The sequence below is a fragment of the Orbicella franksi genome, chromosome 13 (genome assembly GCF_964199315.1).
Source record: "Orbicella franksi chromosome 13, jaOrbFran1.1, whole genome shotgun sequence".
Lineage (NCBI taxonomy): Eukaryota > Metazoa > Cnidaria > Anthozoa > Scleractinia > Merulinidae > Orbicella > Orbicella franksi.
In genome coordinates, this window is record NC_138157.1 from 11496021 (window position 1) to 11519855 (window position 23835).

Genomic DNA, 23835 nt, shown 5'->3' on the forward strand with positions numbered 1-23835 from the left:
TTACGACATTTTGGCCAGGGCATACGTAGAAATCAAAGAGAAAGTGTGGTTTACATCTGTAAACTTTTCGTTTTTCTCTTATTCATTTTTTTTTTTCTCCTTTCCTTTTTCTCCCTTTCTTATATTTTTGCTGCAGTGATTGACCTTCTACTGGGCTTGCTTCCAGTTCAAGAATTCCCGAGAAAGCAGCGTCGAGACAGGCAATTCTTACCGTTTGGTTGAGGGAAATTTTGCGCACAGTTTTTCACTCAAAGTTTTGAGCATTTCCGTGCATATTTCAGGCTCCATTGACTAACTTTTATAGTTACTTACTAAATTGACGGGGAGATAAATAAGGAAAGGCATCTGTAGAAATGTGCACCAAACTGAATTTGAACTCCGACTACTGTATCCAGAAAGTAAGCCTTTATAGACTCGTTATTAACGAAATATAAGCTTAAATCCGCAAAGTCAAGGTCAGCCCATGAGAGCAGATATTTTTTTACCTTTCCAAATTCTCTGTTCAATTTCACAAGTAAGAATACTCAGCGTTCCATTAATTTTTCTGTCATATCTCCAGGAATGTTGAGTGGCAGGGTAAATACATAAATATTTCAACATGAAGAAGGAATCATTTCCTTTACAGTTTGTTCCTGTGAGGTCCAAAAGCATGCAACGAGTGCTCAAGTACAAATGTAAGCTGATGTGCTCAAATGCGAGCTTACGTGGCAGGTTTATCCTTGCGGGTCCGTTACATCTATATATAATTATTTGTCAAGAGCATTTGAATAGATGTATTGACAACAAGGGAGTTGAAATTTACACTTTTTTAACCTGTAAGTAGTATCTAAAATAAACTTAACAAGCGTAAAGCGGTCACTACTCACCATGGCGCTGCGACCGATGTCTGCTAGAATTTGCTGTGTTTAGACCGTCAATATAGCCAGAAATATGTTCAGGATATCAGGAACATCTGCTTGACTGAAATGACATTGAAAGTTCCATCTTCTCCATTTTTCTCGGATGATATTAGTCCAAAAAATTAACATCGAATGGCGCCAAATCTTTGCATTAATCAAACGATCGAAAATGCAACCACTCGTCGACTCACCCGCCAAAACCCTACTCATGCGCAGTCGTTTTTCAGCTCTGTCGCTCGTGCACTTTCAAGTCCGAGTCGGTGTTTTAAATTGTCAACAAATCTTGACAAAGATTTCTTTCGTTATCTTTTGTGCTGAGATGCTGCAACAAATTTCACGAATGCAAAAAAGGCTACTAACATCATGTGTGTTTCTTCAATATAAGCATAGTGAAGTTTTAAACTGCGAAAATGAAAATAGACAAGGAGTTTTGATAACTCGATCATCAAAATCGAAATCGTTATTCCAAGTTGATTAAAGAAAGCGTCATCGTAACTTTGCTGATTGTTTCTGCTTTATTCACATATTTTCAGCGTAGCTTTTAATATGTTCTCAAACATTTATCAATCTTAAACATATTTAAAAACTATAGAGCTATTGTTTGAGTTCGATGTACGCTTTCACACGAAAGTGCGGCGGAAGTACAATTTGTCATGTTTACTGACTGTACAAAACACGCATCGGCGGGCGCTCTCATTCATCGACAACAGAGAATTTGCTGGATTTTTACACGAGTAAAACTGAGCAGTATCTACAGACGTAAAGTTATTAAGCCTTGATGAAACATCAAGCGTTGCTTACAATTCAAGCGAAACTCAAACTAGCAATTATTTTGTTTTACTTTTCGGTCGCGATAGACTGACAAATTCCTCGCAAGCGTGTAGCAAGAGGAGCTAGGAAACTATGAAGTCCTGAAGCTCTGCTATATCTAAATATATCCAGCTAGTTTTTTGCTGTGTAATGGAAAAGCTGTTAATCTTCAACATATGTGAAATTTAAAGTGGAGTAATGTACAGCTCATGTAAAAGAAGCATCAGTCGGAACCCAACTTGGTCAGCGATATATGTAAGCTTACAGCGGAACATACCTAAATTCGACACTGTCTTACTTCACTCAAACTGGAGCAGCTTACGACGAAAATACTTAAGCAAAATTCCAACAGACGTAAACGCGTTGAGTTGTGGGGCCAGAACATGAAACATTTCTGGAATTTCGGACGCCATTTCCCCCGCGCGACATCCGCAAAAATCCTCGCAGCAATTTGTTCTAAAAATAGAATTATTGTCCCATATCATGGGGACAACCCCAATTACTTGAAATGGCGCGCGCTTGCGGTCTCCGTCCCCGATTATGGCTCCTGTTTTAAACCAATCAGCGCACGCATTTTCTTAGGACTGTTTTCTAAAAACAAAAAGAAACTATGTCACCGGTGTCTTTGTCAAAGCTGACTTGAAATGACTGAATGTACGAATGGTATTCTAACATAAAGCAACTCTCATTCTTGAGAACAGAACTCCTTTCTAAGCAGTCAATAGATAATATTACAAGGCTTCTTCGAGCAGCTGTTTTCGCAATATTCTGAGAATATGCCAAAAAAAAAAATATGGAACATAATGAAAAAAAATAAACCTCTTTCTTATCCAACTGCAGCGAATACCGTCCAAATAACAGTACAAATATACAGCGATATTGTACAGTTATTTGTACAGTAGGATACCTGTTTACCATACAGGTCGGCGCGCGCACGGAAAACTGTCACACTCTCCTCTTTCATTGATAAATTTATTGACTGCAGCAGTTGTTTAATAAATCGCTAATTAGATGTTTTGGCGTGTAGTATCGCTTTATATTTTTACTCGTTGTTTGTATTTTGACTCGCACTACGGGCTTGTCAAAATACGGCACAACTCGTAAAAATGTACAGCGATACTACACACCAAAACAGCTAATAAGATTTAGAAAACAGCCCTAAGAAAATACGCGTGCTGATTGGTTAACAACCGTGTTTCTATTTAACAGTTAGATTATTCGCTCTCGATTTCTATGAGGTGATAGTTGATGAGGCCTTCGGCCCTCTTCCTCTCCTATGTTAAGTTAACTTTTTTACCCTAATTATTATTGTCAATTAAACAAGGGCATCTAATTAGCTTGCTATATTTTTGCCCTTTTCCATTTCTCCTCTTACTTGTCTACTTTATATTTATCTTTGTAATTTTAGAATGGAATAAATAAATAAAATGAAATGAAAATGAGGCCTTCGGCCTCATCAACTATTACCTCATAGAAATCGAGTGCGAATAATCTAATTGTTTTAGTAGAATTCTTACTAGAATTGACTTCAAATAACGGTTTCCAGTTATTTCTTGACGTATTATTAAACTTTGCGCCTGAAAAAGGTCGCACGGATTGAACTGTCATTTAAAACTGAAGTTAAGTGCGCGCGCGCATCAATTTTTTCAATAATATCAACTTTTTAAAAAGTCAAGAAACCGTAAATGTCCTTGGTTCAGACTTCTCAGGAATTTTATTAAACGTCCCCATTGCCTAGACGACCTCTAGCCACTGCACACTTATGGCGGATAGTGTTCAATGGCTCAGCCAATCAGATTACGGCATTTCCATTAGTATACTAGTAGAATGCTATTGAAACTCGATAGAAACACAGAGCTAGCACGAGCTGTTGACGTAATGATGGCGCGAGCAGAGAGAATTTACATTTAGATGATCAAAGTAAACAAGTTGTTTCCCTTTTTTCGCCGCGGTGTTTTCTAAAAGAAATAGAAACCATGTTCTCCGTGTCTCTATCGAGTGATAGAAACACTCGTGCAAGTTTGGGAGAACTCGAAAAAGCTGTGCAGCATTTCTCGTTCTCCCAAAAGTCCACTCGTGTTTCTATAACTCGATAGAAACACGGTACATGTGTTCTATTTCTTAAATATTTATTATATAGACACGAGTGTTTTACTGGAAAATACAGCACTGGTAAAATTCATACGAAACCACATCCGGGACTCGGGTGGCGTATTTTCCATATCCTCACTAGTGACGATATCGATTACTTCATTGATATCATGTTAGACCCTTAAACTGTACATAACTTTGTTGGTGTATGATCAAAACATCTTCGGATCTTCCTCAAAAGTCTTCGGCAATCTTCGGTTATCTTCGGTTATCTTCCAAAATCTTCGGTAATCTTCGCAAATTTTCGGAAATTGTTCTGAAACGTCCGTGTGGCCTTCGGACAATTTTTGTAGAATCTTCGGAAGTCTTCGGAAAGTGGTCGGAAATCTTCGGAAAATCGTCAAAAACGTCGTTATCAGTGTGTCTATATAATAAACAAAATAATACATGGCTGCTTATAGATATGGAATATCTCTTCTCGTGTTCAACTTTACATCGAGTTGAACACTCGCAGATATATTCCATATCTACGCACGCTCATGTATTATCTATATATATTCGACATAAAAATCGTTATCGTAAAATATATATAAGGCATCTTTGGCACTAGCTATACTGATTAGATCTAATCTCGCTACAAATCTGTTCACTATATATACCATGACTGACGACGTTTGGGAGAATATATTTCAGTAAATTGCTTACCATTTCTAAAATCTCTAAATATTGTGAAACCTTGTTCCAATAATATATACTGGACTAGAATAATCAAACCTACATGTAGTTTGAGAACAACAACGTAGCAATGACATGACATTAAACTGGTTCTTCAAGTTGCTCAATGATGTCTTCCATATTTGGTCTTTTCTCAGGTTCTGACCGCAGACATCCCCGTATAAGGGCACGAAGCAGGCGGTTTGTGACCATTGCGATTTGTTGATTACGCCTTTCAGGATCTGGTAATTCCTGGATGCACATTTCACCGAGAAGAACGCCGAAACTGTACACATCAACCTAGAGAAAACGATTATAAAACACACTGAAGATATCTACTCCAGCGACTCGGAGGTAAAATGCATAAATAGTTATTTATTATATAACTGAGAAAGTAACTTCATTAAATAACTTCATCAAATTAACGCACGCGCTTTCGTGATTTTCTTTGTCATATAATATATGAGTAATTGGATGAAGGCCAGCGCAACTAAGGATCTAAAAAAGCGAGTGCAATTTTGAGAGAATTTTCAAATATCTTGTAGTGTAAATCCTTAAATACGATTACTCTTTTTCATGGAGCATTAACCTACGTTGTGGTTCTTTCACATACTGCAAGGTTTTGGGCAGCTGCCATTAAGGTTGCTTATTATCTGTGGAAAACACATACTGTAACGGTAAACACTATTTAGGTTTGGTTATATTATCGTAATCAATCAAATCTTTTTACGGGAACGATCGCTCTTAACAGGCGTCACGCGACTCAGCCAAAACGGGATTATTTAAAGATGTCCCCGGAAGGAGATCCCTCAGTTTTGAACCTCAAGCATTTTTACACTAAAATTACCTTCAGGTTTGACAACCTGCCTAAGTTCTTTTGTGGGCTATTAAGAAGAAAATTTATAAAAACAGCATCGTAAATACAGTGGAACCCCGTTAATACGGACACCAAAGGGACATGATAAAGTGTCCGCATTATCCGGGTGTCCGTATTAAGCAGGCTTATATAAGAGAAAATATATGAGCTTTTTAGTTGTCGGGACAAAGAAAACTGTACGTGAGAAGCAGGTGTCCGTATTAAGCGGGTGTCCGTAGAGCGGGGTTTCACTGTACTTGCTGATAAATAATGCGAGCAATTCTAAACCATTTTCATTTTCTAAGTCATCCCGTGAATCGCTTAAATTGTTCCTACAACTAAAACATCATAGATGTGTGTGTCTACACGCCCAGTCTACATGTAAACATGAAAAATGGAAAACTTTAAGCAAGTCATGGCTAACCTTGACTGTTTGTTTTGAAGTAAGTGCTTCAGGAGCCATGTAAATCCTAGCTCCAGGGGCAGCTGTCATGGTATGTTTCATGAAATTTGCAGTTCCATAATCTGACACTTTGCCTCGCCATTGGTCACCCTGTCGCCATAGTAACACATTAGCACTGCTGATGTCGCGGTGAATAATTGGAGAAGGTTTCTTTTGGTGAAGGTAGTTTAATGCTCGGGCCACATCTAAAGAAAGAATGGAGACTTCTGTTGCAGCGAGAGGTCTCTGCTCTAACAATGCTCGTAAACTTGATTCCATAAGCTCTGTTACAAACAAAGGACTTCCCTCGTCATAAGTTGCTCCAATGAACTGCAGCAAACAAGGATGGCGGCATCTTGAAGCAATGTCCATTTCTCTTTCAAACAAAGCACGGTTGTGAGGGGAAAGAATCAACTCATGGATTTGCTTCACTGCTACAGAACAGCCACAATATTTCCCTTCGACAACACTTCCCCAGCCTCCCTTACCAAGGGGTTTATCTGTCAGCTGAATTTGATCACGGGAAATGACCCAGTCAGGTGTGACCTGTCGGCGTTGATGTTCACTCAATGCTTGCTGAGCTGTTGAAAGAGTTATCTCCAATTCATTCACTTGCTGGTCTTTTACCCTCAGCTGTCGTTCTAGGGCAGTGACTTGTTGGTGTAAGTTAGCACTTTCGTCCTCTAGAAATTGCCCTTGTGAGTTTGCCAACTGTTGTTCTATCTCCCTTAGTTGTCTTTCTAAATTCTCTTCCTGTTCGTCTTTCCTTCTCAGCTGTTGTTCCATCTCTGTTAGTTGTCTTTGTGAGTTCTCTTCTTGTTCGTCTTTCCTTCTCAGCTGTTGTTCCATCTCTCTTAGATGTCTTTGTAAATTTTCTTCTTGTTCGTCTTTCTCTCTCAGCTGTTGTTCCATCTCTCTTAGATGTCTTTGTAAATTTTCTTCTTGTTGGTCTTTCTCTCTCAGCTGTTGTTCTATCTCCCTTACTTGTCTTTGTAAGTTCTCTTCTTCTTCTTCTTTCTCTCTCAGCTGTTGTCGTATCTCACTTAATTGTCTTTGTAAATTCTCTTCTTGTTCGCTCAGCTGTTGTTCCATCTCTCTTAGTTGCCTCTGTAAATTCTCTTCTTGTTTATCTTTCTCTATCAGCTGTTGTTGTATCTCTCTTAATTGTGTTTGTGAGTTCTCTTCTTGTTCGTCGATCTCTTTCAGCAGCTCATGCAAGATGTTCTCTTGCAACTCTTTTACTCGCAATGTTTCTTGGAAAATTGTCAATTGCTTTTCCCTTTCGCCCGATAGTCTTTCTTGTTCTCTCAGTTGTTGTTCCATTTTCGCCACCAGCTGTTCCATCTCCCTCAATTCTCTTTGTGAGTTCTCTTCTTGTTGCTGTTTTTCCTTCCGCACATTTTTCAAATGCTGTTCCATTTCCCTCAGTTTTTTTTGCGAGTCTTCTCCTAGCTCTTTTTCTCTGTACCCTGTTGACAAAATATGCGAGTTTGGTAGTGTTTGAAACAGGTTCGGGATCCTTTGCCTTTCAAACCTGTTAATGTCATTTCTGTGTTTACATGTCATTGGTTAGTTATCAGGGCCCGGTTGTTCAAACCCGCGATTAGCGCTAATCAGGGATTAAATTGCTTAACCAACGATTAAGCAACGATTAACGATTAACCAACGATGCGCGCAGCGCATGATGGGAAGGTTGGATGCAATACCGTCGAATCTTCAACGGCTTTCCTGTATTATGATTGGCTGTATTTCCTACGGCATGGTATAAAATGGTATAATCAGTTTGGGGCTTTCTTCCACAGAAGAAATCGCTCTGAGAACTCCGATGAAATGTCCTGAAACTCGGCGAACAAGCAGCACTGCGACTTCCATGTAGGCAAGAAGTATAAATCTATAGTTCACCGTTTTTCCAGGGCACCAGAAGGTGGAACAACTGGATTTCGAACAGTGTATATTGTTTTGCGATATCCATGAATATCACTTCCTGACTTCTCTCAATTTTGCCAAGCGCAGTATAATAGTTAAGAAATAGAAAACATGCACCGTGTTTCTATCGAGTTTTAGTATAAATCTACTAGCGCTCTATCACGAATGTCGTTCTCTGATTGGCTACGCTACTCACTATCTCTGATTGGCTACGCTACTCACTATTTATTCTATGATAGATGGTGACTGGAGTAGCAGTGTGCGTTTGTTAACAAAATAGCGGCCGCTTCTTTGCGTTTTCGAGGTGTCTGTGAAGAGTATTTAGATAAAGTTTTGAACGACTACTAGATTTATACTAAACAATTAGATTATTCGCTTTCGGTTTGACTCGGGCTGCCCTGCGCCCTCGTCAACTATCACGCGTTATAGTTCACCACTAAATTTTCTCTCGTTCTTATTCAGTTGGTTGAAAATGATCACGTGACGCGATAGTGTTCATTCGCGGAGATACACTATCAGCCCATAGTGTCCGTCCGAGGAAAATACCCGGATGAATAGTACTCGTCCGTGAAAATGTTTCTGTAAACAAGCGGGCTTACAGAAAGTAAACAATTGCAATGTATTAAGTGGGTTTTTGTCTGTTTTCTTTTTCAAATTTTACATTTGGCTTTAACGACCTTTCACGGCTTTCATCTAAAAAAGTTGAAAATAAATCAATTTGAATTTTGAACTGGCGCGCGGAAGAAAATTTAGTGGGTGAACAATAAAGACAATAGAGTGTTTTTGTCTCAGAACAATCGGTCTGATAGTTATCCCTTGCAAATGTGATGTTCTTAAAACTAGCATATTTGCCCTCGAAGCTTCGCTTCTCGGGCGAATATTTGTTTTAAGAACATCAAATTTCCGCGGGGCAACTATCAGCCGATAGTTCCTCGGAAACACTCTATTGTTTAAATAGAAATATCGACCTTATAATTTAATTGCTTAATAGTACAAATCTACTAGCATTCTATAACGAATACCGTTCACTGATTGGCTACGCTACTCACTATCTATTCTGTGATAGATAGTGAGTAGCGTAGCTGTGTACCCTTGTTAACAAAATGACCGCCACTTCTTTGCGAAAAGGATTTAGATAAAATTGTGAACGATTAGTAGATTTATACTAAAACAATTAGATGATTCTACTTTCGATTTCTGTCGACTATCACGCGATAGAAATCTCGCTCATAATCTAATTGCTTAATAGAAACACGATTTTTAATCAATCACCGCGCGTGTTTTCTTAGGGCTGTTTTCTTAATATGCATTTGTGTTATTTGCCGGCTTGAGGTCGGTCCTTATAGGGAAAAACTGCATTTTCATGCCCGAGCGGCCCGCGCAGTATTTTCAAGACCTCGGTCACAGTGTTTCACCACATGAACCGACCTCAGGCCGGCAAATAACATGTTTATTTTTTTCCTATCGTAAACTGGCTTACAAGTGGGTTTGTTTACGCCACTGTGTCTCTAAATCGGCTTGCGTGCCGCCTGCGACCAAAAATCTCTGCAACGACTAACTCAGACACTTGTCACAAAAGCGTGTCTTAAAGAACAGATACATTTCTTACAAATTAATATTTATTGCATTTAGTTCACCACTACAGTTCTACAAAACGCCAGTAAGTTGAGCCGAAACTCCGAGCAAGAGAGAACACGTTTATTCAGCGAAGACAAAAAGCAAATACAATACAAACGAAGCAGGCAAAGGCGGTAACAAAAGTAGCAAGCTAATCCTCCATAGGAAAAAAGATGGCGACTGGTACATTTCCCCATAGTTCTTAGCGCAAGAAAACCGTAACAACGCTCATAAAAACGTACAGAAGAGTTATGAAATTCTCAAACTTAGGCTACTCAGTGTGCTTAGGACAGGAACAAATATTGTAAAAATTTGGCTTTCTTTGTGACATATGGGCTGTGTTAGGTTCGCAAGGTATTGTGGTAAAATGTACAGTTGCTATCTTTTTTCCTACGGTGGATTATGCGCGAACCGTGAGACAATGAGGCTAACTAAACAACAGCGTGCACACGATGCGAAACAATGAAGCAAACTAAACGACAGCGTGCACAATGCGCCATGCTATGCGAGCTAGTGTCGCGAACTAAACAACAATGCGAAATAGGGCGAAATTACTTTTCCGGTGTGAAATTTCCAGCAAAGTTAGAAGTTATACAACGAAAGCAATTTCTGACAGTCACTGCGAATCACTTGAAATCAGTCTTTTATACCGTAAATTAAATAGCACAAAGCGACGAAATTCATTAAGGGTATTCCACAGAAATTCTCTCAAATACACCAACGATCAAACTCGACTGAAATTCACTCAGCTGTTTAGTAAAAATTGTACGCGATGAGAAACAAAAGATTACGCGCCATTACAGCGCCAAGTTACAAACAACCAAACAAACTCTCACAACTTTAAAACACTCGATTGAATTACTTACAGTAATTTCCTTGCCATTCTAAAGAGAATAGATACACTTGTGTAGATAAATCGTCGATGGAAGTGTAAGATGAGCAAAGGTTGACGATTACCACTAGTTCACTCACGAAAAGTGATAACACGTCAAATTTCACCCGCTGTTACCTAGTCTCCCTTGTAGCCGTTTTTAGTGTCATCACGCAACCCTCCTCCCCACAAACGGCTGCTAACATTCGAACAACATTCCTTTATGCCATTTCAACCTATCACCGTTTAGGTGACATATCCCAAGAACAGTGCGCGCTAAAGTAATCTAACCAATCATATTGCATGTTTCATGTTGAAGTATGGCGACCCTTGAAGAAGCGTTTAATGTTGTAAGTAATACATTCCGAATTTCTAGCTTAAATGCCCAACAAGAAACAGGAATTAGGAAAATAGTCGAGGAAGGAAAGGATGTACTTATCAATCTTCCCACTGGTTTCGGAAAATCTCTACTGTGTCAAGCACTACAACAACAACAATCTTTATTCACACTATTCAGGCACATAAAGAACGGTAAGACAAAAAAGAAACTATAGAAAACGAAATGATAAAGATCATATAACTCTATGTACAATTTGAGTCAGTGTGCAACAGCCAAAGTAGCAAAGCTTTCGAGTTTGATTTTATCTCAGAAGAGCCTGGTCACATTGTCATTTATAATCCTTATGGAGGATCAGGTGTCTCATTTGAAGGAGTTAGGGATAAAAACAGCCAACATAAGTTCACTTGAGGATCATAAACGCACTCGCGTAGAAAATGGCCAATATTCGGTAGTTTATGGATCACCTGAAGCATGGCTGAAGAACGAACGATGGAAGTCAACGCTGACGAACCCTGTGTATTCTAAAAAATCTGTATGTCATAGCAGTTGACGAAGTGCATGTCGTAAGGCAGTCGAAAGTCTGTATAAATACGCGTATAAAACAACGGAAAATGTGATAAAATAGATTAATGCAGTTTATTTTCTTTAATGAAGGTGAATATCACAGGACAAGAAAATGGCAGCATCCCACGATTCTTACTCGAAGCTAGCTGAACCAATTAAGGTAACTGACGCAGCTAATGTGCCAATAGCAGCCCTGACTGCAACTGCAACGAAATTGTGCATGGAAAATCCAGCAGTAATCAAGTCCGAACAAATTAAATGTCGCCTATGTTGTGCAATATATGGATAAAGACATGGAACTGGGATGTTATTTTGGCCGGCTTGCCGATGCCAAAATAACTAAAACAGAATCGACAGAAAACTGAGAGAACTACTATTTATAGCCAAAATTTAAGACAGTGTGGTATACTTTATGCTACTATTAAAGCTCTTTTAGGGCAACATATGTTTGTTTGAGATGACTCCAGAAATGTCCTCATTGACATGATGACAACCACTCCTACAGCCAATAAGCAAAACATTTTGGAGTCCTTTCAGCCTGACAATGGTCAGCATTTGTCTAATAATAGCAACAATAGCCTTCGGAATAGGCGTTGACTGCCTAGGTGTTCATAGGGTCACACATTTTGGACATTCCAAAAATATGGAGTCCTATGTTCAAAAAACTGGTAGGACGGGAAGGGATAGCCACCAAAGTGGTGCATATGTTCTGTATCATGGAATTATGTTGAGCCATATTGATACCCGTATGAAGTCTTTCATTGAGGCTGAAGAGTGCCGGAGAAAAACCTTTCTGAATCACTTTGAGTCTTTGTCCGTGTATCCAATACAACCCCACCTTTGTTGTGACAATTGCGCTACTCGATGCAGATGTGGTTAGACACACTCAGATAACATTACCAAATATCCTATCAAAACACACAACAATACTATGTCTTCATCTAAAATAAGAGAAGTGTCACAACAGCTAAAGAAAGTTGTAGACAAAAATTTGATAGAGTATTACAAATCCATTGTCTTGCAACTAGTTGGTACCACTGCAAATGGTAATGTGAAGACCTTAACAAATTTACAGTTTATTTTGGGATTTTCCCGGCACCAAATATCACAGGTAGAGGCAAAGGTAAAGTCTGCATACTAGCCGAGTGGCTCATCAGGCTGGAGCTTATCCCGGTTTCAGTAGCAAAAAGCCACTAAGAGTATTGCTACTCCCCTCCGCATGGGATGCTAGTCCATTGCAGGGTTACCCCCAGCATTAAATTCGCCGGTACCCATTTATACACCTCGGTTGAGAGAGGCACTGTGAGAGTTAAGTGTCTTGCTCAAGAACACAACACAATGTCCCCAGCAAGGGCTCCAACCTGGACTGCTCGCTCCGGAGTCGAGCGCACTAACCATGAGGCCACCCCGCCCCCTACAAATATCACAGGTTCTGGATAACTTGCATAGAATTTTTCTCAATAGCTGACATTTATAAGTTGGTAGAAATATGGGACAGAAGGCATGCACAGAGGATTTTTCTCAATGGCTGACATTTATAAGTTGGTAGAAATATGGGACAGAAGGTATGTACAGAGAATCCTTTTAATTGTTATCAATGTATTTCAAGACATTAATGCTAACAGTGATGCAATAGTTACTGTAAATGATACTGACGGCTATGAACTTTATGAGTTGCTAGATGAATGGTAGGAATTTTTGCAAGATGATGAACTTTATGAGATGATTGTGGACAATGTGACAAATACAGCCATCGTCAAAGGAATGTGATCTAGTAACTCATCTAAACCGGTAACTGTAACATGTAATTAACACCCGCTAATGTAGCTTTCCTGTAAGCTGACATCCACCATATTTTCCTTGAGTGCCCACTTATGGAAATCATTCTCGTAAGCGGACAATTTTACTAATGAACACTTTTTCCAATTCCCGCGGGTGTCCACTTACGAGAGAGTTGACTGTAAAAAGTTCAGCATTGCAGGAAGAATGAATGCCAATGATTCAATCGAAGATGGCACAATGCCACCAGCAGTTTTGACCAATCTACCCCTGCCTATTGTTTTATTTTTTCACATTGTAGATGGGAAGTTAATGATTGTTGCTATAGTAATTTCAACACGTTTTGATGTCAGAATAAATGTGATTGGCTGGCGAAAAGTATTCATGCCATAATTTAACAACTGCATGATTGTTTTATCAGGTCAGGTCATAACACATGTGAAGTCTGTTTTACTATAAGAAAGATAATGTTTGATAGATGTAGCCAATATAACAGCTGAAGTTTGATTGCGAATACAGTGCAAGATTCATGTGTGCCCCCATAGACCCTAATGAATTGGTTATAACTTTGAATTGAATCTGTTAGGCGGTGCTTCTGCCAGATTCAAATTGAGATATTCATTCTGTTTGTATAATGAGCAGTAATATTTAGAATACAACTTGTCACTATTTATAAAATATGAATAAGGAAACGATGGCAACAACTTGATTATTTAACAGTACATGTACTTTTTCAGATTACATTACTACAGTCGAACCCGTATATAACGGTCACCCTCGGGACTTGAAGAACTGGCCGCTTAATACAGGATCACTAAAAATACTCACTGGGCGTGGTTCAATGTCAATTTTAAAGGCGTTCGTGATATGGTACTGTACCTCAGCACATTGCGGAAATCTGAAAAGCGCTGACGATACTAAGCGACCGACTATCAGTTTGCAGTAGCTTTGTACATGATACTCCTTTATGTCAATGATGATGGACCGCATTTCAAACACACTAAAATACCGCATATGTAAAAAGACGTGGTTTAGTTTCCGTTCAAGGGTAGCCGCTTAATACAGGTAAAAATAACAAACAAAGACAAACATAGGACTGCTACAGGGTGGCCGCGGACGCTGAAAAGAGGTGGCCGCCTAATACAGGTAGCAAATACAGCGTTTGCATGAGCGAAAAATTGCCAGGGAATTTGAAAACTGTCCGCTTAATACAAGGTGGCCGCTTGATACAGCGCCGTTATATATATTTTCCACTGTACTACTTACTACTACTTTATTACTACTTGGTGTCTGTCGTCTCTCATACCAGACTGCCATTGCCAGATTGGCTTTGCTAATGGCAACTATACTAATCAAAGATTAAAGATAGTGAGGGAGGGCACTCAGGCGTAAGAGTGATGGTGATATGTGAGTCCTTTTTACTATTTTGGGGGGTTGAAATTTGCGATCCATAGCATTTTCCATGGGGTCACGATTTTTTGTAGTGTGTTGAGTACGAGTGTGGATTTTTTTTTAAACACGCAACAACTATTTCCCAGAGTTAAATTTGCCTTATGACCAGGGAATTTCTGGAAGTAGTTGCATGCAAGGGATCATCCGAATTTTCAGTGAGCAGTGGAAGGAGTTATGGGTATAAGGAAGGGGTCAGGTGAGCTTTACTCGTGTCCAGCAAACTTTTTGGTGGGCTCTGATTAGGACTATTTTTGCCAGGTAATGACAATTCTTCTTCATTCACATATACTTGACACTATTTCACCTCAGTACCTCCTGGGGCATCATACGTTTTGCACATTTATCAGTTCAAACTAGAAAAACAGTTTGAATTGTTCAAAGTTATGTTCTTTTCCATTTCAGATGCGGCAACAAATGTTCCGTTATTTCTGTTTATCTTCCTTTATAATATAGATAGGACCCTACGCGCAGTCTGATCGGTCAAAAATCCATGTTTTATCAGAGTATAAAACATAGAAAAAGTGTGTTTTATTGTTTTGCGTGTATAAAATCTATATCATAAAGCAAATGAAGAAGCCTAAGCCGTGTATTGCACTGTGATAAAACACTCCGGACATCTGAGAACACTCGAGAAATGCATTTCCCTCGTGTTCTCAAATGCCCGTAGTGTTTTATCACAGTGTAATACACGGCTTAGGCTTCTTTATTTGTTAACTAATGCCCCTGAGCACATTTTTTATGAGCTTACTTATCCAAGAATGTACTTTTGAGGCATCCAATTCCTTCAACCTGTCTCGCTTGAAGTCACAGAAATGAATGTAAGACCGTCCCACTATTTCTTCGAAGACATTTATAGTCGAGGTATGTATCGCCTGACGAAATTCGCACAAGGGTCTTCCTAATTGACTGTGGAAAGCCTACGGCACAAGTCCGTGAGGATGACTTCGAATAGGATACAGGCCAATGGGCAACTTTATCCGAGCATAATAACTTCCCTGTCGGCTAATCACGGTAGAATTGGCTACAGCACCAGGAGAAATACAAGTGGCAAGCGCGCTATTACTCGGGAACTATAAACACTTCGCAGCTTTCCCAAGGTGCGCTTCTGCGGTTTTCCCATTGTTGTCTTTGCTTAGTGAATGCTTCGTTCTTAGAACTTTGCGATCCTTGTAGATTCCCTTCAATTCCTGTTTAAGCTCTTCGAGGTGACCAGATGCCTTTTTGAACTTGATAAGGCGCCTATCATGCAGCTATCATGGCAGGATTTGCAAATTAACAACTCGCTGGTATCTGAATACTACTAACATTAACATCGAGGCAGGATCTAAAAATCGCTGAGGAATCGAAAGAACTTTTCCCAAATATGCAGACTTTTTCTTTTTTCTCAACTCCAACGGAACAAATAAAACAAAGATCGATTTGCAACACCGGCTTTTTCGGTGTTTCCTCCATTGTAGAAGAACACTTGCGAGTTCGCGGAAAAAACGATGTTGATCACATTCTTCTTTGCTCTGATTGGTCACATCAGAAACGATGTTAGTGATCTCACAACAAAGAGAAAGGTATGTTGTTCGAACGTGAGCAGCCGTGTGAGGAGCGTTGCGTGACGACACTAAAAACGGCTGCGAGGGAGAGTAGCTGTTACCGCGACCGTGTTCAGAGATGAGAAAATCCGGACCGCGCTAAGAACCAATAAGATTGCAGGATTCGTTACCGTGCCCTCTCGGAAAAGATGGATATTCATATTCCGTGGCTCGAAAATTACCAACCTTCCAGCCCTCCCTTCCTTAAACTAAAAGCCTCACGGAGGAGTCAAGTGTATGCCACTGCTCTCCCAGCACTTTGGCAGTGGAGTTGGGCACGCAGGGTACGAGCTAAATCACCGACAAAAAAATGAACGAACTTTGAGCTAATTATGAACCGTGCTTGGCAGCAGGCCGCACAGTAAATGAATCATACAACTTTTAAAGTTAACACCATAATGGTTCAGTAATTAGTGGACGAAAACCCCCTAACCCATCCTAATAGTGCACTCTGTACTAAAACAGCAATAATGCAATACAAGGTAAATGAATCTATGGCAATCTGAGGAATGTGTTGACTTACATGGTGTTCTGTAATCATAACTCATCGATCTCGCTAAAGCTTCATCTCGTCGAATTTGTTCCTGAATAGCATCCTCTTTGTCCAGCGTTTTCTTTCCTGTAGTCTCTTTAGGGTTCTCATCAAAGTGGCCCTCTGGTATGACGCTTTCTAAATCAACAAAGCGTGCAAATCCTGTGCTACAAACAAACAATTGCCGTCCATTCCGTTTTCCATTGCCACTCCCAATCCTTTCATCCTACACGTAAACGAGGTTGAAAAAGAAATAAAGTTTTCATTCATCCATGCATGCGTTCGTTTGTGTGTTCGCTCATTCATTTAGTCAGTCACTCTCAGTCAATCAGTCAGTCATGCTCATTCACGAATGAGCATGACTGTTTGTTCGTTCGGTCATTTATTCATTCCTTCGCTCGTAAGTTCGTTTGTTCGTTCTTTCATTCCGTCAGTCAGTCCCCATATTATTAGTGTAACTCCCCGCATACTCATATACTCAAATTAGTACTAATTTACTCACAGATTGACTCTTTGACACTTACCAATAGTAAAGTTAGGCAAGGGCATATCGCTTTCAAAATAATTGGTTTAAACTACTGTGCTTCAATAAAAGAGGAGTTTGATTTATGGCAAATTTGAACGCCTGAATAAAGTGGCTCAAAACAGTTTCCAGCACTTAGATTTTGATGGGTCATTGTAATACCCTTAATAATATACATAAAAAAATTACTCGATTCCGATTGGCTAAGAGCAGTCCAGTTCAAGTGTAACACCGGTGCAAAAAGTGTAACACCAATGGAAATTACACGTGGTAATTCTGGATTATGATTGGCTGACAGAAAATAGGAATTTTTCTCCGCCAATGATATCACGTAAAATGATGACGAAAATTTTGAGTGGAAACTTTGAAAAAAAGTTTTCTTGAATGAGAAAAATGGCATCAAGAAAGATCTTCCGGCACTTCCTCCACGCGAACTTTTTCACGTTTATATTATTAATAATCATACGGTTTTTCTCGTTCCGTTTGGAATTAATTTGCACTTGTGAGGTTTTCAAAAAGCTCACTCGTGCAAATTAATTCCAAAGTGAACTCGAAACCATATGATTGCCTATACTAATTACAGCTTTAGGGGCTTACAATTCAAAAATGGCACGGTGAATTTTTTTTATATATTATCAACATTTGATAAGCATGATAAGACGCAATTTTTGGCAAAGTTTAGAAAAATTCTGTTGGTGGGGTTCAGAGCCACCTTAAATTTTCGAAAGGGTGTTTTTAGGTCATGCTGTTGCTATGGTAACCTATTTTGATTGGGCAATGATTGGGCGGCTTTTCGATGCCATGATTGTAGCATCAAGTGATAAAGAGTGGTTATAATGACCCATCGAAATCTAAGCGCTGGAAACTGTTTTGAGCCACCTTAAACAAATTTTCCACAGAGTGACACAGAGGATATCATTCCAACAACAAAATCTCAATGCCACTCATATACGTAAGTTGTCGTTTCACTCTTTTCTCCTCCACCTTGCAGAGTATTCAACTAAATATCCTATGATATATATGCATGTATCACCCCAAAGGGTATGGTTTCAATTATTTTGATTTTGGTAAACATTTTCAGGCGAAAAGGGGTATTTTTTTACTAACTAGATGTCAAGACACATGCACTCAACCTTCCAGACACGACTCCTGTGGTAGGAAACGACGACTGCAAGGAGCTAAATTGAAAACTAGACAATCATTTCGCGTTGAGGATAAACAAACACCATCCCAGATACACATTCAGCAAACACAGGCCAGAACTAGGAGAGAGCATTGTTAGCTACGCGCGTTTACGCGAAAAGGCGAACGATTTCGAATTCAAAGACAAGATCATGAACAGAATACTAGAACATCTAATAATATGTACTTATTGACTGAGTGGGATGGCCGGACGAGAAAATATTTGGCTCGAGGTGAGAGCGTGCGGACCGAGCGCCGACCTCACTCAGTCAATAAGTATTTTATCATATGACCATTTTGTTGTTGGCTTTTGATAAAGTTGTGAACTTCTTCATTTCAGGAAGTGTTTACTTTCTCTCTATGCTTTCAGAGTAAGTTGACAACTAATTAGTTTTGCATGGTAATTCGGCAAGATAGTAAAAATCACTGTCAGAATGTTCGCTTTCATCATTCATTTTGAAGAAAATAAAATTTTGCGTCAACAAAATTGTTTCTTTTAATAACTCGCATCGATTTTGCGGGGCCGTACGCATTTTTCCGACTATATCACTTCGACGCATACGGCCCTCATATGGGACCTTTTTCTTATGGTTTTCCAAAGAATTAGCGTGCAGGCCCGAACAGATCTTATGATGATCGATTTATTAGATGGAAAACCAAAAGGGAGATATCAACAAGTGAAAAACATGAAAGACTAGAAGGCATCCAAACTAAGACGCCAGTCGAAGTTCAGGCTAAGAGATGAGAAAGAAGGCGAAAGAAGATAACACAGAACTCCATCACAGTGACCACCCAGAAAGTCGAAGCAAGTGGAAGCAAGAACACAAGAAAGGGTAACGCCTGACAAAAGCTGCAACCACTGTAAGACCAGACCTAAACTGCCCATCCTACAGACAGCAATGACTATCCCTCTTGTTGCAATGTGAGACCAAATCAAAGAAAAGTACAGGGGACAAGTCAAGAGAGCAGCAGAGGCTGATCAGAGAGAAGCAGTGACTCAGACCATGAATACCTCCAACAGCAAGCAGCCCCGGTAGAATCAGTGATTATTAACTATTGTACAGAAAAAGGAAGATGGAGCAGACCCCCTAGACTACCTCTCTTGACACACACTGCCTGACAGAAGAAAAAACACTAAGAAGATCATCAGAAGGACTATCAATGCAAGTGCAGAGCTTGTACTAGTCATAACACGGATCGAGAGAACTGCCAGGGGAGACTGGGAGAACACAAGCAAGATAAGGACAAAAAGCCATACTTAAGTAAAAAATATCAGTTATCAGATCCACAAAGATTAATATTCAGAGAAGTGTTATCGCACTGCAAGCAGCCCTCTACGGAAAAGTTGTCATGATAGGACGCAGTATAGGATGCTTAGGCAAGACCAAGACCAAGCAGTTACTGAGAGGAAAATAGTGGTCCCCATTAATGAACAGTATGAACAACACAGCCAGAGCTTTGAAGGTAAATACATGTAGCAGCAGGAACAGAGAACAGAGAGGAGCCTAACAATGTACATGTAACAATTCAAACATCCCAAGCCAACTGTTGGGTAAAGTATCCCTAGACCACAGTGGACCATATACACCCAGATGGTCATTATATTATGTAACCTCTTTCTAATCGACAAATGGATCACATACTCAGTTGTAGAGCTATATGTAGTAGCATCAACCAACTGCCAAGTCAACAAACATATTTAAAAAAGCACATCTCTGTCATTCATGGAACACCAAGGAGAATTGAGAGCGACAACAGACCACCACTCAACTCTAAGGAACTCATTGAATTTGCAATGCAAGAAGGATTTTAACACCATAAATTAACAATCCTTCACCCTGAAAGGCGAATGGTGAAGCAGAGAGGTTCATGCACATGCTAAACAAGATACAGCACATAGCAAGTTTGCAAGGGATTAAAGATCTGTTCGAGAGACAGAATGTGATACAAGACATGCTAATTGCTTATAGACCACAAGCCACAGGAATCACACCTTATGAAGCAACAAGAAGAACAACAGTAAAGATCAAGTTGGACCACATAAATCCCAAAATGAAGACATCTCCGAAAGATGATATCATAAACCCGTGAAATGCAGAATACAAACAGGGAATAAAGCAACAAATGGAAGGAAGAAACACCAGAAAAAGGACACTGCTCTCTGGAGGCAACTATGTTCAAGCCAAGCAACCAAAAAAGAACAAATAGAGTACACCATATAAACCAGTATTTTACTGTGGCTTGTAGATATATTAACAAGCATATGAACTGGGCTCGGCCTTAGCCCTTAAGCCATCCCAGTTAATTATTCCATAGACTTCCCACTCAGTAAAAGACAAAATTTGATGGTACATTTTGCATGATGCCAGGTCAAAAAATATGTGCACAAAATTAATATGTATGCCAAAAAAGATGTCAAAAAAATTGTATGTAATTTCAACGTACAGTTGTCTGGGCCAGATCTAGGGGGTTTGTGAACGTGAACCCCCTAAATTAAAAATAATTAGGTATTAGGGTGTATAACACACTGACTTGGCCTCAGAATGCTGGATTAATCCCATTTTTGAAAACCTCAAGATTAAATATTTTCCAGGGAAGGATGCCAGCAGATGTCCCTGGATCCCCCTATAGGGGACTTCCTTCAGCCATCTGTATCTCAAACCCCCTCCTCTAAAATCCTGTATCTGCCCCAGAGTTGTATAAATTATTACGTACCTATATTTACAGTACAATTTAATTACTTTCCAAGATAACATGGCTTACCAGTTCCAATCCGACAATTGTTTGTATATTTCCACTTTCATCCTCCTCCTCACCAATATACCGCACAGTCCCTCTGGCTGGATGATCCTCAATGAATGCCACAACTCTTTGATTCATTTCAAGTAAATTCTCAATTCTTTGTTGAGGTGACTTTTCTTTGACATTTCCTTTCAGAATTGATGACAAAACTGTATCTCCTCGAGGTGTCAATTTATCAAGACTAACAAAAACCCCAGAATCTAGTGTACATTCAAAGTACCGCTTGTTTTCGAATGTCCCATCACATGTTCCCTGCCATTGGGCATACTAGAAATAATGTGTAAAAAAAATCTATATTAGTTTTCATGATAATTACGCTATACAGAAAAAATAATCATGATCATTGCAACTAATCTGTTAACTACTTTACAACCAAAGTAAGGTCTTAATGAAAAAATCTCAAGCCCAGACCTTGCCAAAGTGAATGAGCAACAGCGAGATCAATACCACAAGGGCAAGGTTTGAGATTTTCCCGAAAAGACCAAATGTTCATATCATTTGCATACTTATTGTATTTATCTGTGATCTACTCTTACTATTTTTCCATTGGCCTCAGAAGTAACATATTTTTAGGTTTCTTTCATCCGCAGAACATGCAGAGCACTGAAGCCCAAGCTGGCTCTTACTCTAAATTCCACTGTGCTAATAGCTAGGACACTGAATGAGGCTGAACTACTAATTACTAGTTACAGTCAATTCTAAACCTGCAAATTAAAGAGCATTACCAATGGTATTTTTAGGAAAAGCCCTTTAACACACTTTCAACAAGTATGTAAGCTTACAACAAATTATGTGAGAATGGAAATTGCATGTAAATAACAGTACTTCCCCAAATTATCTGATTTAGGGAGGAAAACTACTGTCAACAATGTTTTGTTGAGCAAAATAAATCCTAGGACCAGGAAACTGTCAAAATTCTCAAAACATCAAAGTAACAAATCTTCAAGCATCTTCAGGAAAGAAGTCTAAGACATTTCATTTGAGGAAAATGTTCAAACGCATGTTCCGATTCTAAGAAATGAGAGCGCGTGGTGGGCAATAAAATTAAACAATGTTTGCCAGTTTAACTTTCCAATCTACATTTAGTAGTTTGTCCTTTGCATATCAGTGGTTTCATTTCTTAGAGGGCATTCTCAGCAAAAACAAGACCAAACAAATTAATAGTTAAAAAGGTCGCAACTATGAAATATGATTGCTGGACTTTAATCTTCTTATCACTTATTTATTTGACCACTACTCACAATGGCTAACTCTTGGTTAACAAAGTCCTCCATCTTTCCTGCTGTGCAAGGTATTACAAAACAAAACCTTCCTCATTTCTCCCACCACTAAAGGCGAATATTCATTCAAATCTGCCTACAAGTCGCCATAAACAGTTTGCCAGTAGTGCGCCCTTTAAGGGGACACCTACATAACTATGATTGCAAATGAGAATGAGTGCAATTGAGAATTCATGAGTTTAAAAACTGAAAGTTATTCTACAATCAGGTTTGGCTGATAGAAATTTCATCACTAAAAGCTTAAATAAGGGTGTTCACATAACCAGGATCAGACAGAATTGGATTTAAAAAACCTGCAGGTGTTGCTCATTCTGCAAGGCTCCAAATATTAGTCTTACCAGCTTTATACTCTTCGATTTGGGGTGGGGGATGGGGAAGGGGGGAATTTATGACGGGCCCCATTGATCCAATCCAGGTATTTTTATCAGTCCGATCGGACTTGGCCCTACATGAAGTTTTGATTGTCTGATCCGATCCGATGTAGGTTATGTTAATACAATCCGATTTAAATTTTGTGAACGGTCCTCAAAGATAGAACACTTGCATCAAACAAGCTACTTACTGGCAGCTCAACTCCAAACATAGTGCCAAGACAAGACGGTAATTCCCCCTTGAAACGAACAACACCACGCAAATTAACTCCTTTCACTGAAACAAAAACTGAGTCGCCTGGTAAAAGTTGGCGCCCAAACTGCAGCCCTTGTTTAAACGTTTGATATCTCAATTCAGAAGCAGAAATCGCCAAAAGCAAGTTGACATCTTCGTCCGAAAGTCGAGTTACGTCCGCTGTGCTACATTCAAGACACAATGATTTACGTCTAATGCCAACAAGGGCTATTCTATCTGAATGTCGTTTCGCTCCAAGAATAGCTTCAAATAACTCTCCCCTGGGTACAAATTCTGTTCCAAAAGTATTTCTTGCTTGATACCAAGTCGCAAAGTCCTCTCTTGCTGGTTCCAAGTCCTCTTCCCTTGTTGTTTCCGGCAGGTCCGTGTCTGGTTGACTCTGGCTATTTGCTCTCACTGATGACACTGCAGAAACAGCAGCTCGCGCAATATGTCTCAAGTAAGCGAAAATTCCTTTATCGACTGCGGCCACACTACCACGGAGAAGAATATATTTCCCCTTGGTCTCTTCCTCGTCCATACCGTATCGCAGACAAATAGAACAACGAATACACCGTATCAAGAAATGGTCTATTGTTCCGGCTCAACATCTCACTTTCAGTAAAAATGAATAGCCTTTTGTTCTTGGTAGCCCTGAGGGACTTCGTCCGAAGCCAAGCCAAAATCGTCGCCGTTGTTCGCAAAACTTTCGGCATAACAATTAAGCTGCACTTGGGGGTGGGCAGCGTAATTTTTTCTCTCGTAAAGTCAATTCTCACCGTTGTACCCTAAGGCAAAATTGACCGCCGCTGTGCGCATTGGGGGTGATCACAATTCAAAAACTAATTATCCACATGTGTCGTATTCGGACCACGTCTATCTAAATACAACCCCCGGTTTAAATCCCTTTTTATTCTAATTCCGACTCGTTTTAATAGGTATGCTGCTGAAAACATTCTTTGTCTG

General features: G+C 39.5%; 1 protein-coding gene and 1 pseudogene across 1 annotated transcript; one reads left to right on the top strand and one right to left on the bottom strand.

The window, feature by feature from the left end:
- Nucleotides 1-4616: 4616 nt before the first annotated feature.
- Nucleotides 4617-22900, bottom strand: LOC145466640 (uncharacterized). Its single transcript, XM_081450355.1, has 5 exons — nucleotides 22826-22900; nucleotides 20945-21250; nucleotides 16468-16702; nucleotides 5795-7281; nucleotides 4617-4814 (listed from the first exon to the last, which is right to left on the bottom strand). The coding sequence occupies exons 1-5, from the start codon at nucleotides 22844-22846 to the stop codon at nucleotides 4617-4619; spliced, it is 2247 nt and encodes a 748-aa protein (XP_081306481.1). The 5' UTR covers nucleotides 22847-22900.
- LOC145466174 (bifunctional 3'-5' exonuclease/ATP-dependent helicase WRN-like) lies at nucleotides 10547-12010 on the top strand (annotated as a pseudogene).
- Nucleotides 22901-23835: the final 935 nt, after the last annotated feature.

What these genes read in the sequence shown, in the direction of transcription:
- LOC145466640 (XM_081450355.1), bottom strand. Translation starts at nt 22,846, where the DNA reads ATGTTTGGAGTTGAGCTGCCA. An exon ending in CAATTGTCGGATTGGAACTG is followed by an intron (nt 16,703 to 20,944) that starts GTAAGCCATGTT and finishes GTTTACGTGTAG; the next exon opens with GATGAAAGGATTGGGAGTGG. An exon ending in TTATGATTACAGAACACCAT is followed by an intron (nt 7,282 to 16,467) that starts GTAAGTCAACAC and finishes TTTTGTCAACAG; the next exon opens with GGTACAGAGAAAAAGAGCTA.